General features: G+C 37.9%; 1 protein-coding gene across 2 annotated transcripts in view; it reads left to right on the forward strand.

The window, feature by feature from the left end:
- ldlrad4b (low density lipoprotein receptor class A domain containing 4b) overlaps positions 1 to 16,667 on the forward strand; it is a 53,212-nt gene extending 36,545 nt beyond the window's left edge. For both annotated transcript variants that reach the window (XM_058748003.1, XM_058748004.1), the window contains 3 exons: positions 7,009 to 7,163; positions 9,659 to 9,709; positions 14,954 to 16,667. In XM_058748003.1, coding sequence (XP_058603986.1) covers positions 7,009 to 7,163; positions 9,659 to 9,709; positions 14,954 to 15,505 — 758 coding nt within the window. In that variant the 3' untranslated portion in view covers positions 15,506 to 16,667. The remainder of the gene's footprint in view (positions 1 to 7,008; positions 7,164 to 9,658; positions 9,710 to 14,953) is intronic.
- The last annotated feature ends 871 nt before the right edge of the window (positions 16,668 to 17,538 follow it).

A 17,538-nucleotide genomic window follows, 5' to 3' on the forward strand; every position in this document is an offset into this window, starting at 1 on the left:
GCAAGATTCTTTAATGAATAGAGTGCTCAAAAGAACAGCGTTTATTTACTGTAGTACTTACAGTAGAATAGATTGTTTTGTCCGCACATGCCTTTGTAACAGTTCTTGCTCCAAGCAAGACCCAAACCTGTAACCTTCTGCATATCAACTGCCTGTTCTGCTTGAAGCTTTTAAAAGCAGCGGTGCAGCTGGTGCAGGATCCAGCCTCAGGGAGTGACTCATTAGCCACGACAGCCCGAGTAACCCACAAAACGATCTGTGCTTCGTTAGAAATCCATACTTTGTTCTTCTTAGCGTTAAACAGGACCACCCATGAAGGACGACATTTTAATAAGGTGGAGGGTGTGGCCAACAACAACAACATGGCTTTGAGGAATAAAGAACCGACTTTCTTCCTTCCTTCATCCCTCTCTCCGTCTCTCCCTTTCTCTTTCTCCTCTCGCTGAACCCGCTCTTTGGAAATGTCACCGGTGAACTTTGTCCCACCCGAACTCGAATGTTCTCAGATGCAGTAGTGTGATTCTCACCACTGAAGCTCTTCCTGCAAGTTCATCTGGCGGTCATGAAGGAATGTTTTAGAAAGCGAGGCTTTTTTCCCTCCCTTCCAACAGATCTTCAGAAACTCCCTTCATAGCTAAGTATGCCCCAAGGCAGACTGTTCCGCTTCTTGCACCTTTTTAAACAAAATAAAGACAAAAAAAAAAAACGTGTCTGGCAAGGTTTTTATAATGCTGGTCATGGTTGTTAGAGTTTGTGGGCTTGGTGAGCTGATGTTTAGACCACAACATGCACCACACCTTTAGCTGTCATCTCTCTGGGTCACGTCCACCCGTAACCGTGGAGTCCAAAATAAGCGCGGGTTATATTTGGCTCAAGCAAACTATGATTATAAAGCTGAATCTGTAATTATACATTGTCATAAGAACAGACTCAAAACCTTTCCAAAGCTGAAATATGTGCTTTTTCACCGAGAAGTCACCCCTCCCCCTTCGACGTCTGCGTTCTTTTTTTTAAAATAATCTCGTTATTGACGGTGAAAGCTCCCGTGTGGCATAGCTGTGGAGACCGGGCTGCGTTGGCGAATGTGGCAGTGGCACCCGGTTCAGATTGTCTGTGCTGTTTGTTTGATGGTTCCTCTGCATGGCTGGGCTGGATGCCCACTCTCCTGGTGCCCAGCAGGATGCCAGTCTGCCAGCTTGTTTTGTGTTGTTCTCTCACTGTCCCTGCATGCCTCTGGCCTTTCATTTCAGCACACAGACAACCTGTGTGATCGCTTCTTCACAAACGCCCTCAGACAGGTTTGTCTTAGACCTTTTTGGAAATTTTCCACTAGTGCACCAAAAGGCGTATAAAGCAAGTTTATACCATAAAGCAAAAGGTGGCATATATGAAACGCCACGTTAAATCAGATCCCAGATGACGAGTTCTCCATATGAAAGATGCATGGATCTCTGTCAAGTAGTAAACAGTCAAAACGCTTATTGCCGTTTTGCCGCTGACGCTCTCAATTGGCTGTCAAAACACTTGGATGTTATGTAGGAGTGTCCTGAACACGATAGACACGCTGACAAACAAAATCACTCTACTTGTCAATTTAATCTATCTCTTCAAAGTCCTCTGCAGTGGAGATTTAGCCTAAGGTTTTGGTTTGTCTTGTGTAATGTTGTATTTCCTGTTGTAAAATAAGCTGTCTAGCCCGCAGGTAGTCAGTCCTGGCTCTGTTTCCAATAGGTCTCAATGATTAAATAACCACACAACTGGCAGATTTGTTATACGCACTACCATTCAAAAGTAATAAAAAAATAAATAAAAATAAAGTTTATGCACACAAGGGTTGCATTTGTTTGTAAATACTGTAAAATTATGTATATATATATTATAAAATAAACCATTCTTGTCTGTATTGTCCTTATTGTATAGTTCATTTGAGTGTGTTTTGTTGTGATACTGTGCTGTATGTACAAAGCAGGCAGGGTTTGACCTCAGGTAAGCACACAACAGGTGTTATTCGGCACTAGTTTGGCACAATGCAGCGTCTGGTGCACTGTGCCCATCTCCCAGACCGTCTGGAGGAGCCGTGTGTGTGGCACTGGGTGTTATGTGTGACGCTGTTAATTATTTAGGATTAGTGTGTGTTTGTAGCATAAAGCATCGAGACAGATCTGGCTACAGCGGGAGGTCATTCTCACTCACACACACACACACACACACACACACACACACACACACACACACACACACGTTTGTTTTTGTGAAAAATGAGGACATCCCATAGGCGTAATGGTTTTTATACTGTACAAACTGTATGTGCTATTACCCTACACAAACCCTACACCTAAACCTACCCCTTACAGGAGACTTGTGCTATTTCAGATTTTCAATACACTCCATTCTGGGGTAATGTCCTGAAAAGTCACCTTCTCCTTGTAATGCTTTTGTCATGCCCTTGTCATTTGTGTGCTCATTTGTCACAAAAACACACACACCCCTCTGAATGTTAGATTAGAAGTTGGGGGGTCTCTCACTCACTCACTCACTCACTCACTCTCTCTCTCTCACGCTGCAGTCCTTTAGGGTATTACATGACATTTGTGCAGTTCACTACTTTGAACAATAAATGCACACTCTTCAAGAAGTTGCATCTCTCAACTACTGTATGTGAGTATTGCATTCCTTCTGCTATTATATTTGCTAGTCAACTTTACTAGGTTGTTGGATGCCTATTTAACAATCCTGGCCAATCTTTTGTTCTCATAGAGTGAGCAATCATTTTTGCCAGTAAATGTAGGAATAAGCTGATAATTTTTACAATTTACATTTTTCTACTTATTTAGTTTGTATATGTTCTTTAACATTGGGTTTACTGAGAAAACTTGGTGGTTCTCTAAAGAATAGCACTCAACAATGTCATGACAACAGGAAACGCTGGTATTCACAGTAAAAGTAACGCATTGTTTGCATATGTTTTTATATATTATATATTTTATATATATATTTTTTTAGCATTTTGCACCTATTCATTCTCAACTAAGCCACATGCAACTTGAGTGTTGTTTGATAGCTAGGCTGCCCAAAACAGAAGAAAATACATTTTTGACCATTTAGATCTAAAATTCTGAATGTAGTAATAATTGCTATATGATACTAATAAAAAAAGTCATACTAATAGAACATTTTTATTAACAATACTATGATACAAAAAAGATAACAAAGATAAATCACATTCATTAGAAATAATTTATTTGCGTTGTTGTTGTTTATTATTACTGGTATCATTACAAATATTAATAAAATATTCACACTAGATATTATGCTTTTATTAGTCTAATCATTTCTTATTAGTGTTGCGTCAAAAATCAGAAATAAACACACAACCTGTTCCTTTTTTCTTTTTATAAACCCAAGTTGCTGCTGCATGTCAGTGGAGGATGTATATCAGAAGTTGTGACATTTATTTACATTTTGTTCTGTGATTTTTCACTGAACGGATATCCAGCCATCGAAACAAGCTAGACTGGAGCACAACCATTCACAACCACTGATTATGACATGCATAAATATAATGAAAACTTCTGCTTGACAATCAGAGATGTCTCTGTGTCTGTATCAGACATATACTTGTCATAAGCTATTCCATAAAGTGGCCGGGACATAATCGGCTATGGCAGGAAGTAATGACACCTGCAGATGTGACCTCAATCTACTCCACCGAATATGTCGTCTTCAAGACACACTTTGCTTCTTTCCATCTACAATTCTCTATTCTTTTCCTCTGCCTCTCTCTCTCACACACCTTCGCTCTCTGTCTCTCTCGCCCCTCTTCTCCTCGTCACCCACTCTCTCTCTCTCTCTCTCTCTCTCTCTCGTCTGGTCTAGCGCTTTCTGTCTGCTCTGCCTGGTGACAGAACGGCCTGATGGATTTTGATCCTCTCTCTGTGGTCTGCAGAGAGAAACTCAGTCTGTGTATGGCTAATCTGCAGTCTGTGATACCCAGACCCTCGCTCATTTGTTCACGCTCTCTTTCTGTCTCTCTGTGATTGGCATAAGAGGTCAGTGTTAAATAGGACAGAGAGTGTGTCAGTGGGAGAATTGGACAGGACATAGTAACAATCAAAGAACACTGTCACTAAAGCACTGTTCAGACGGGATTCATTTTCAAACGTTTGAGTGTTTTAATGTACTGATTTAGACTGGATTTCGATCTCTGTAGGGTTTTTCTTTTCTTTTTTTTTTCTCAAACTGAAGTGTCTTGTCTGGATGTGGGTGTTACAGAAAGTCATGTGCTCTGGATGTGAACATCATGAAAACCAATTGAAATAAACGCAACCTACACGGTGGCTGGTTTCTAGCTAGTCTAAGCTGGTCATTAGCTGATCTAAATGGGTCATTATTTAGTTAACAAGCTACTGTGTTCCAAAAACCAGCTTAATCGCCAGAAGCTGGCATGCTGTTGGTCCAAAAATGTCTACTGACAGCTTAGACCAGCTAGAAACCAACTATCATGTTCCAAAAGCTTTTAGCTTAAGTTGGGAAAACAATCACAAGGGATTTCTAAAAGAGGAATCCAGAGAGTATGTTGTCGGTTTTAATAGTTTATCTTATTTTAACAATCTAATTATTTATATTACATCTTGTCAGAAGATCTGGGTGATGCTTGCCCATGCTTAGCTCTTGGTGCTTCTAAGTTGTTCAAGTTGGTTGATACGGTTTGGTTTGTAAGAGTTACCTTGAAACAGAATCTGTGAAATTGGTCTGAGCAGTTAAGCACAGTGGGGTTTGCATTTTTCTATTTCTTTTTTTTTTTTTCATTGAAATTATTTTATTATAAATAATTTCATCCACATGATGAAAAGCGTAATTGAAATTTTTGTATGATTTTATGATTTGAGTCTACTTCTGTGAAAGCCAAAAATCTGACCTTTTGTACAAACAAGTTCACATGGTCAATGTCACAGATATGCTTTTTTTGTGTGTGTGATTAGTGAGTGACGAGAACTACTGCAGAATTTTAAGTATTTTTAAATTCATTTTACGTCGCTTTTTCTTTGTTTTACGCTTTTCAGCATTCTAGAAATGTTTGTTTCCAGGTTAAATTAGTTTTTCAATGTGGACTCTCAAAATCCCCTCTGAACATTTAAAAAGACTTGCCTTCATTTCCTGTATTTTTGATCTAAAGTCAGAGGAGCAGCTCAGGTTTCATGGACTAGTTTAAAGCCTGCTGTGATTTCGTTTTGTATTGATTCAGTTCCAGTCTGATAGGCTTGTGTTCATAGTCTTATTTGTTCTTACCGGTATTCTGATCTGAGTCTCATTCTCTCCGTCTTATCTGCCCTCCTGTCTGATTGTCACTTCCTTTGTCTGTTTTGCCTGGCTGCCTGTCTGTCCCCTCTTTTTTTCTTCTTTTTCCTCCTCTTCGCCCTCCCCTCTGCTCTGTCTCCCTCTTTTGCTTCCTCCTCTTATGCCCTAAATTAGGAGAGAAGTGTTTGTTTCTTTTGATGTGTGAGTGCCAGTATCCCGCAGTACTGCACTGCAGGCAACAACTCACTCTTTCATTCTCTGTTCGTGACACTCTCACTTTCAGCCTCTGTTCGGTTTACTCGACTGTACGAGGTTCCAGAACGGTCCCTCAGCGCAGTTGGTGGAGGGCTCGTTTTTGTTGTCTGAAAAGCCTGTGGACTCAAAGCATTTCCATCTGAGGAACAGTTTTGGTCTTGACTGAGAGAGCAAGTGTGAGTCCAGCAGGGTGTTCCTCATGTTCAGACAGAACATGTTTCAAGAAACATCGATCAAGCTGTTTACCTTCATTACTTTGGTTCTTGTAGGCCAGGATATTGGAATAAAGCTGGTTAATGATAGAAACTTGGTTTCATCATTAGACACCCAAAAAACTTTTCTTTTTTTTTTGATGAACTATACCGTTTACTCACCTCATGTTATTTTAAGTCTGTATGCCATTAGTTGTTTTCATGAAACATGAAATGAGAATTTAAACAATCTTTAAAGGGATAGTACATCCAAAAATGAAAATTGTCATTATTTACACACCCTCTTGTCATTTTCAAAGTTTTATGACTTTGTTTTTTTCATCCATATAATTAGTCAATGTTTTCAAATTGTTGAAAACAGAAACTCATACAGGTTTGGAACAAAATGAGGGGAGACAATTATGACGGGGTGAACCATCTCTTTAATCAGCTTCTTTTATTTTTTTCCCATGTGGCAATTCATAGACCACAGCTTTCAATATCTCAAAAGCGCTATTAAAGCAACAAGTTGTATTCCATATGACTTGTGCACTAAATTCCAAGTGTTCTGAAGCTTTATGATGGATTGAAATGAGAAACGGACAGAAAAATAAGCCATTATTGACCCACGAATCAAATATGGTGCCTGTGGTGCCGGATGAGCTGTCAAAATATTAAATAGAGCTGCATAACTTCTTCAGAATTCTCCTTTTGTGTTCCATGGAAAGAATAACAACATTGAAATGACACAAGGGCGAGTAAATAATGGCAAAATATTAATTTTGGGTGTGAAATAGTCCTAAAAAAACAAAGGCAAGGCAGTCTACAGCAAGACTTAAGTGGCTGCTGGCTTTGAAATATATAATGATACAAATTTATTTAGCAAAAGTTTTTTTTTTTTTTTTTTCTCTCAAATATGTAATGTGCAGTTAAAAATGATAAACAGGAATAAACAGGCTTTATCTAATTTCTGAAGCTGGTACACCTGACCTCACTGTTATCTTGCTTTAATCCAACTATTTTCTTTCTGTTGTCCATGTCAAACCAAAATGGCTCTCACCTTTTTTTGCCAGATGATATCACCAATTTGGGGATCTGTAGTTATCATGGATGTTGATTTGACTCTGCTGCCACCTTTTGGTCAAAATGAGATTAAACTTTTTTTTTTTTTTTTTTTTTATAAGATTTCTTGATTGTAAAGGGGATCTGTGGTGTTGTTTTCATTCTGCACTGTTCTAAACTCTTTGTCTTTTATATGTTGCAGCTGAACTGGAGTTTGTGCAGATCGTGATCATAATCGTCGTGATGACTGTGATGGTCGTGGTGGTCGTGTGCCTGCTCAACCACTACAAACTCACCACATGGTCGTTTCTGAGCCGGGCTAGTCAGGCACAGAGTCAGGATCTCTCTCTGCAGCCGGTAAGACCCCATCACACTCTCTCTGTACTAACCGCAGCTGCACCTTTGCTTAAACACTTTCACAACCTTCCGTAAACTTTCCTCAAATATTTAGATGAGCCCTGGATGGGAATGAACAAAAAAAATGTATGTTAGAGACGAGGCCTAGAAGTTCACATGGTTCATATGGAACACACATGTTGCCAGCAATTTCCAATTTCCTGTCTCTGTGCTGTCGCCATAAAAATAATAATCATTGTTTTTACACAGAAGCTTTCTAGAACCAAACGTTGCTTTACAGAGCATAAGCAAATAGGAAACAGTATGATGAACAATTAACTACAAGAAGAAGATAAATTGATAGAAAATAATTGGATATAGCATGGGAGCAGCATACGATGTAAACAACATAAAGCAAATGCAGTGCATGTGCAATGGCATGAAAACAGGAAACCAAAATGGTCAGAATATTTCTGTAAATCAGCAGCAGAATGAAAAAAGGTATAATCGAAATGTCATGAGAGTAAAACAGAGATATCAAAGTTTTTAACGGTTTTCCAAAGTCAAGGTGCAGCAAAGCCCATGAGGATCATCTAAACAAGTAATCAGCAACTAAAATCGTTTTAATAATAAGGGCTTAACAAATGTTTTTTTTTTTTTTTCTTTTAAATGTCACCAATGTAATTTAAATAAGGATATATTTAGGCACATGTTATTATGATTCTTCTTCTTTTATTTTTAACCGTTTTATTTTTTTGGTTTGGTTGATGAGTAATCAAGTATTTCTGATCTATGTTCATTATTGACAGTGGGTGAACTTTATTTTAAATGTTTTAAGTATTTATAATTATATAAAATATGGAGTTTGTCAAGAAAATTACTTCCTTAAGGTCAGCGCTTAAAATTTTCTTATGTGTAAATCATAAATATCACAGTTCCTTGACGTTTTTCAGGCTGAGCCGTGAAACATCAATTTCTAATACTGAATAGATGAATTTTTCACCTGCTGTGTCATCTCGAAGCCTTGTTTGGTATATCTTATGCGGGTGAGCTTTTATCTTAGAAAAGAAGAAAACAGCAGGGCCTAAAAGTCTCTTGAGTGGGGTGTGTGTGTGTGTGTGTGTTTACTTCTGGAAAGGTCTTCTTTGTGTCTAATCCAAAATAACTTGCAGCAGTGCACTGAGCTGATGAGAGGGAGCACTGCATGTGTGGGTGTCTCATCTCACCCCAGGGATGGTTTTTGGAACATTTGCGCAGTTTTTAACCAGACAGACAGCAGGAAATTAATCGTACATCATTTATCTTACTTCAAAAATACAAATCATTGGTCTGAGTCATGCCCTAAAGGTTAGTGAACATGCTGCGGAGTGCATGAGGTTTGAGTTGTTCATGCTATGGGCAACTGGACAGAGAATTTTCATGGGAAACTGAATGCTGCATTAGGACATATTACATCTTACTGGATGCATTGCGTGTAATTAAAACACAATATATATTACTCCTTCAGAAAGGCAGTGTGTTTTGAAGGAGACACAATGGCAGTGTTCCTCTGAGACCAGGGCATGTTGATTACATTCAGCAGTTCTGTCTAGACGCCAGTCAAACTCAGACACGCGCAGCCCACTGCAGCACCCGGGAGAGACTGCTAAATGACTGAGACTTTTCATTTTCATTCATGAGGGAACGCGAGGGGGAGGGAAGCCAGCGAAGGAAGCAAGCAGCAATGTCTGGGAAAATGTTACTCGCTGGTTGTTTAGATTTTTTAATTAGAATGGATACATGTAGCCACAGAGCATTGTTAGAGTTTAACAAATGGGCTCCTTTGATTTTATTTATTTATTTATCTATCTATCTATTTATTCATTAATTCATTCATTCTATTTTATTATTTATATTTTTATGGATATTAAATATGGATATTATTAGTTTAACAAATTATGGGTATTTATTTATAGTATAACATTTATTTTATTTATGTTTTTTTATTTTGTATTTTGTTTAGGTTTATTGTTTTTAAATGTCTTTCATGCAATTTACATAAGAAAATATGTAGGCACAGAGCATTATTAAAGTTTAACAAATGGGCTCGATCCATCCAAATATGGATAGAATATTTGAATAGAACAGAATAAGAATAATGTTCAACAAATGGTTTATTAATTTATGGAAGAATCATTTTTGATATAATATAATTATTATATTATATTCATCCATTAATTGCCAATATGGATATACAAGGACTCAGAGCTTTATTACTGCTTAACAACCAGTTTTTTTATATATATTTTCTAGTCTATTTTCATTTATGACAGTGGGTGAACTTTAATTAATTAATTTTAAATGTTCCTCTCTAATCAACAATCAGTTGTTAACCAAACAATATTGTATAGTTACTATGTAAAATATTTCAGTATCAGTATTATTTGATATTCTTGGTAGACTATGCTATTTTTAAATTCAAATAATTCTGAATATTATATCTGTATTTTTATTTATTTTTTTCTCCTTGTTTGTAGGAGGGTTCTCTGTGGCCATCAGATAATGGGCTGAGACAAGGAGCATCTGAGGTAAGCTGTGTGTGTGTGTGTGTGTGTGTGTGTGTGTGTGTGTGTGTGTGTGTGTGTGTGTGTGTGTGTTTTCGGCCCTATACTCTAAGGACCTTGTTTCAAGGGTTGTTGTTCTCCTTGTATAAATGGCATGTCTGCCTGTAACAAGCAGTGAAGTCTCCTCAAGTGCGTGTCGTCTCTGTGCCTGTGCCTCTCTCAGTGTAGGCGTATGTGAGGGAGGATAGTCTCTGAGACTGTCTGTGAGTGATAGCACTAGCATAAAATATATTGTGTGGAGAGAATACATGCATATATATTCATTGTGTGTGGTGTTGATGTGGGGGGTTGTCTCTCTCACCAGGATGCAGCCTCTCAGCAGTTCATTAATCTCTCACCCTAGTCTGGCAGCGTCTAGACGGTCGTCTGAGAGGCCAGACACTCGGGGTCTATCTGTGCAAATTGCCTCCCATCAGCCTCAAACTCACTAATGTAAACGTGGCCCCTGCAGTAATGAGGCTGATCTCATTGGCTAACCGATATGCAGATTTCACTCATATGAAGGATATTTTATCAGCTGCACATTAGCATACTAATGTCTGGACTGGGGACCGTTTAAGATTGGGGCTGTGGTGAATTTATATGGAAATAGAAGAGTAATTTATTTAACTGTGTGGATGTGGTACGAGTTTTTTTTGCTGTAAAAACTGGTTTATGTGGATGTAGTTCTAGTTGAGCATCTAGACTCTTTCTTTGTCATACAATGTCTTAATTTGGTGTAAGGCTGGGTGATATAGCTTAAAAATGTAGGGTAAATGTACCTGTTAAGCTCACGTACCCTTATTAAGCACACTTCCATTTTTGAGATCAGATTATAAAAAGAAAAAATAATTTATTATCCTACTTGATGTCTTAACTAATTGATATGTTTGTTACTATATACCTCCTGTAATTTCAAGTCAATCAGATCATTGCACACTGAGATATGGGTCTCCATGTGTTCACACTGTCTGGTGGCCATTTTGAAAGCTGTCTAAAACATTTATTTACATTTTACATTTATGCATTTAGCAGACGCTTTTATCCAAAGCGACTTACATTGCATTCAAGTTACAGTGTTTACATTTTATCAGCTCTTGCTTTCCCTGGGAATCGAACCCATGATCTTGGCGTTGCTAGCGCCATGCTCTACTATTTGAACTACAGGAAAGCTTTTAAACGATGATTTAATTTTTTAAGGGAAAAAAGCTGTCCAAACACTGGCCCTACGTGAAAAATGAATTGCCGCCTCCTGTTAAATCATGAAAGAACTGTGATTAACCACATTATTTTAGAAAGCTGAGTTCAATTTCACTATAGCCAAACCTAGGCCTGATTACTGTCAGACCTGTTGAATCAAGAAATCACTTAAATAGAACCTGTCTGACAAAGTGAAGCATGCTTAAAGAAATTCAAGAACAGATGAGAAACAAAATACAAAATAGTAGAAAGCCATTTCTAAGGCTTTGGGACTCCAGCAAACCATGGTCAGAGCCATTATCCACAAATGGAGAAGACTCGGAACAGTGGTGAACCTTCCCAGGAGTGGCCGGCCTACCAAAATTACTCCGAGAGCAACAACGACTCATCCAGGAGGTCCTAAAAGAACCCAGAACATCATATACAGAACTGCAGGCCTCACTTGCCTCAATTAAGGGCAGTGTTCATGATTCAACAATAAGAAAGAGACTGGGCAAAAACAGCATCCATGGGAGAGTTCCAAGGCAAAAGCCATTGCTGACCAAAAAGAACACAAAGGCTCGTCTCACATTTGCCAAAAAAATATCTTGATTATCCCCAAGACTTTTAGGCAAATATTCTGTGGACTGATGAGACAAAAGTTGAACTTTTTGGAAGATTTAGATTTAGATTTAGTCATTTTGCAGACGCTTTTATCCAAAGCGACTTACAATTGGGGAATACATAAAGCGATTCATCTTGAAGAGGCAGTCAGACAGACGAAGTCTGAGGCATTGTTCAAATAAATACAAACTACCAAAGGAAGGAATAAGTTCCTTTGGTAAAAGGACTTTCACTAAAAACTTTCACTAAAACAGGAGCCCCTTAAATGTGTTTTTTTTAGATGTTTAAGCCTTCATTTTGGGTAAGTTTCACTACTTATTGTAAAATTAAGAGATTAATGTTCAGACTTTTGCATATTATAACCCAGAACTTGGATGGGGGAAATGGAGTTAGATCCAAAATATAGTTTTAGCAACACAGCGCAGATGCTACAGAACACAGTTAGCTGAATAAGATTGTGTGCTACGCTAACATATTACTTCACAGGCATTACTGGCTTGTACTTTTACATCCATTATATTATAAATTGACAGTTTATTGCTGGTCTGTCGTTTTGCAGTGCTGTAATTTTTTTTTTAAATTTCATATTATTTTAAGGTGAGCTTAAAGGGTGCACTGCTATGAAAATCACACAGCTTCAGTGTGACATCAATAAGAAAAAGTATAATTTCATAGATATTTTAATATGAACAGCTATTATTAACAATATGTATGAACTTAATACATGACCTAGACCAGGGTTCCTTGGAGGGTCAATCTGCTGCAGAGTTTAGCTCCAACCCTGATCAAACTCGCCTACCTGTGATTTTCTAATGATCTTAAAGACCCTGATTAGCATGCTCAGGTGTGTTTGATTAGGGTTAGAGCTAAACTCTGCAGGAAAGTGGATCTCGTGGGCCAGATTTGAGGATCCCTGACCTAGACTATTTATTTAGCAAAATTCTATCATTTTAATAAATATTACATTAAACTTATTAAAAATTGTTTCTGTTCCCATTAAGCTCAGTGTGCTCTCTTTAAGCTCTTCCACATTGAACGTCTGTAAATACTTCATAAACAGACTTTAAATATAAACTGATGGTTGTCACTTTGTTAATTGATTTTCTATGGATTCTGTCGACTCAAATCTGCAGACTGGCTCTGATCTTTGCCAACTAGCATCAACTTCTTCAGACTGTAAATCGGGGCAAAAATATATTCCAGCCATAAGAGACTATAAATAAGTTGACAACTTGACATACATTTAAAAAGAGGTTTCATAATGAGGCTAGTTTCTGTGTTCATCCCCATGAATTAAATGTTTTATTGGTTTGTTTTATTTGATTTTTGAATGCGTTACTTAGCTGAAGGTGGATTAGTATAGATGTTACAATGTGCTTAGATGACACTTCATTATGAATATATAACTGATCGACTTGAATGCCTTGTTGCTTGATTTTAGTGTTCTGTTTTTTTTGTTGTTTTTTTTGTGATTTGACTTTGTACCTTCAAAAAAACAACACTTTTTTTACAATTATTCTTTAAATATTTTCCTTAAAATAAACAAGAATTTTTAAGAAAACATGATGTGAGCTTAATGGGAACAGGGGTGTGCTTAAAGGGTACAAAAATGTACCTATTAAGCACAGCCAGACTTTTTGAATTTAATGATGTATATCTTAATTGAAATGCTTTTGTCATTTAAAATAAAATTAAATATCTTTGTGAGAGAGATTAATATTTTATTTTAACGTAACTATTTGTACTGAAACCAATATCTTGTGCACTAAAAATGTCTGTGTAGATTTTGGTGAGCATAATGGGTACATTTACCCTATCAATTTTGTTTGCTTTTAAAAAATGTCTGTGCTTTTTATGTAATAATTATAAAATGTAATTTATAGGTAATAGATATACACACGTGTATTTGTGTTTACTTAGACGTGTGTGTGTGTATATGTGTATATATGGGTTCTGTTTTTCCCCGACATAAAAACATTCCTTTCATTTAATTTTAATGAATAAAAATAAAGGGGATTTAATATTGATAATAACATTGAAGACATTGTATGATTATTCCTTAAACATAAGGTTTTAATAGTTTTAGTAGTAGTAGCCTATTATGTACTTTCTACTGAACAACAGTAATATATTTCTGCCCAATGTCTTCAAGTGAAACCGAACTTTTATTTTGACGGGTTGCCGTGAATACCTTTACATTTCTGTGTGTATATGATATGAGGATGGTTTTTCTCAAATGAAACGGTCAAATGCTCATGAAGTGACTCTCAGAGCAGTTCTGGAGATGTTGTTCATGTATTTATGTCCTCATTTAGTGAGACGACCAGTGATGGGAATAACGGCGTTACTAACGGCGTTATTTTTTTTCAGTAACAAGTAATCAAACGAATTACTATTTCCCCCGTTACAATGCCGTTACCGTTACTGACAATAAAATGTGGCATTACTATATTATATTACTAGAATTTAATTTTTCAGTTCATCTGAATGGATGCGCAGTGTAGCTGTATTTGACATACCATAAACTCTAGTGTGAAGGCGCACGACTCGCCGTCGCTTTCTCTCATACACGCAGGCAAAGAAAGATACAGAGCAATAGAGTCTTTCATAACGTGCAGAAGTGACGCGCTACATGTAAAAGATATTCTTTGTTGTATTTTCCTGTCAAAATAACGGAGTTCCTTTTTGGATTTCTTCGGCTTTTAAGAACTGCCGGTTTCTCTGGTAGTGGGCGGGACTAATGCACAAACGACAATCTCATTGGCTGGCGCTCACCTATTATCGTCCCTGTTTTGATTTCAGCAAATCAATTCGAGCAAACTCAGACTACGTGATTAATATTCATGAACCCAGCAGTTTATTAATCCTTAGTGCGTTTTATATTGACAAATATGCATTCATACTTGGTTATTCTAATTACTAAAGTTCCATCATATAATATTAAATTATCATTAATATTATATTATGCTTGACTGACTGATACTAAGTGTCAGTAGATAAATAGTGTAGATTAATGTACAATGTTTTATAATAATAATTTATTTTTAGTGTCCATTTCATTAATTTAACATTTAATATTGGGGGCATCCAAAGTTATTTGACATTTGAACATTTTTTTAAAAAAAAGTAACGCAATAGTTACTTTCCCTGGTAATTAGTTACTTTTATAATGATGTATTTCCGTACAAAAAGTATTCTCGTCGCTTCATAACGTTACGATTGAACCACTTATGGCAGATGGAGTATTCTGACGATGTGTTTCATACTATAATAAACTACCACCATTGTGCCATTGAGTTTTGCGTACTAGCATTTACTGATGTCTAATTATTAGCTACTGTTTTCATGGCTTTTTATTGGATCCTTTAAAGCTAAGATGACACGTTCTCACTATATTTCTTGCATTCACTCCCTTCTCCTCTGTAGGTGGTGTATGCTCCTCAGCCAAGGGACCGCTTCACCGCTCCCACTTTCATGCAGCACAACCGCTTCAGACGTTTCCAGCCTACCTACCCGTACTTGCAGCACGAGATCGATCTGCCACCCACCATCTCGCTGTCAGACGGAGAGGAGCCACCACCGTACCAGGGCCCCTGTACACTGCAGCTGAGAGACCCCGAACAGCAGCTCGAGCTCAACCGAGAGTCGGTACGCGCTCCGCCTAACCGGACCATCTTCGACAGCGACCTCATTGACATGCACAGTTCAGGTGGTGGCGGTGGGCCGCGGCCTCCCAGTAGCAACTCTGGGATCAGCGCGGCCAGCTCCAGTACCCATGGACGCATGGAGGGCCCTCCACCGGCTTACAGTCAAGTAATTGGGCAGCAGCCGGGCATCGTACTTTACCTCCACCAGCACAGCAATAACCCGCCCATCCCCGTCACTGTGCAGACTCCGCCCAGGGGCCGGACAGATTTAAACAGCCCAGAGAGCACAATAGCGCTGAGCAAAGACCAACAGAGGGAGGAGCTAGTGTGAGGGGGCAGGCCTAGCACACAATTGGGCAATCGCGATCACTCTCCACCCACAAAGGGACAGGTTCTCCCTCTTGACACTCCCGTGCACAACAGCGCTTAATGCGTCTTCGCAACGAAAGTGAAACCGAAACCTTTTTTTTTTTTTTTTTTTAAATAACAACATGGAGCTGAGCTTATGAAAGAAAACATTACATTTGTTTTCTGTCAGTCCAGCTGCGCTAAAACTGGGGTTTATGCACTGCCTGGAGTCTCCCACCTTTATTGCTCTGTATTACTTCTGTATAGCTGACAAATTTAGAGAAAGTTATTCGCGCACAAGACAGGCTTTTTGTTGTTGTTGTTGTTCTTGTTGGTTTTATTGTTGTATTCCTCTTGAATGCCCCCTTTCTGCCCAAACCACACGTGATATACTAGCTGTGTGGATAGAATTTTTTTTTTTTTTTAAGACCGAGATCTGTGCAGCATGAACAAAACAAATGCGAAAAAGGGTGAAAATCCAAATCCTAGTGCCAAGGTTTATGCGGAAGGTCTCATGGGGCGTTGACTGTCTTAAAGACTTGTTATACATTTAAATCAAAACCCTTTTCTGAACTTTGCACTATTGTTGAGGTTAATCAGAGAAATTTGGGAATGGGGTAGTGGGGAGAGGGTGGGGTGATATATGTGTTTACTGTTTGTACTGTCGTTTTCGTGTAGTTCCGATCATATGCTTCAGTGCGAGCTTTCTACCGGAGGGAAGTGATCTTGTCTGTCTTCAGCACAAGAAAAATCTCTGATCCAGCCTAAAATAACCTTGATCTAAAAGAGGCACAGAATACAGAGAGTCTGCTCTACTCTCATCTATTCTCACCACTGACACGTTCCGCCGCTTTCACAGACTCCAGCTGATCTGAGGTCAGTTGGCTGGTGGCACGGTTGACATTTTGCCTAAAAAAAAACTCCCTTCAGTAAGAGATCTGAACAGGTTTGACATGTTTTGAGATTGTTGCTTTTTTTTCTCCAACCTTATTCTCATCACCTGTTTTTATTATAATTTTTAGTATTATATATTGATTTTAAAATGGGTATATAAAGGAAGACTCGGTTAAAAAGGAAAAAAAAATAGACCTTAAAGGGATACTCCACCCCAAAATGAATTTTGTCATTAATCACTTACCCCCATGTCATGTAAAAGCTTCATTCATCTTTGGAACACAATTTAAGATATTTTAGATGTAAACCGGGAGGCTTGTGCCTGTCCCATTGACTGCATAGTAAATTGCACTGTCAAGGTCCATAGAAGTATGAAAAATGTAGTCAAAGCAGTCCATCTAACATCAGATGTGCAATCTGAATTTTATGATGCGACGAGAACACTTTTTGTGCGCCACAAAAAGAAAATATCGACTTTATTCAACTTTTTCTGCTCCTCAGATGACGCAGCACGTAAACGCCACTTACGGTATACACTGGCCTCGACGTCAGTAGGTCACGGCGTTTACGTGCTGCAGAAAAAGTTGAATAAAGTCGATATTTTGGGGGGGTTTTTGGCGCACAAAAAGTGTTTTCGTCGCATCATAAAATTCCGATTGCACGTCTGATGACAGATGGACTGCTTTGACTACGTTTTTCATACTTCCTTGACCTTGACAGTGCAATTTACTATGCAGTCAATGGGACAGGCACAAGCCTCCCGGTTTACATCTAAAATATCTTAAATTGTGTTCCAAAGATGAATGAAGCTTTTACATGACATGGGGGTAAGTGATTAATGACTTTTCATTTTGGGGTGGAGTATCCCTTTAATAATGCTTTAAGGAAAAATTAAGACATTTATATTATTAAAGACATTAGTAAGAAACTATTATATTCGAAATATCAAATTTTATATATAAAAATTTGATTATGATTTTTAATGGAATTTTTTTTCTCATTGGAGTCTAGCAAAAAAACATTCATGATTTTTTTTTATCATGATTTTAAAATCATTCATGATTTTAGTTTACCATTTCATGCCTTTTGCACTTTTGTTTTTGAGTTACAACTGAAAAACCG

This window comes from Onychostoma macrolepis, chromosome 16 (genome assembly GCF_012432095.1).
Source record: "Onychostoma macrolepis isolate SWU-2019 chromosome 16, ASM1243209v1, whole genome shotgun sequence".
Lineage (NCBI taxonomy): Eukaryota > Metazoa > Chordata > Actinopteri > Cypriniformes > Cyprinidae > Onychostoma > Onychostoma macrolepis.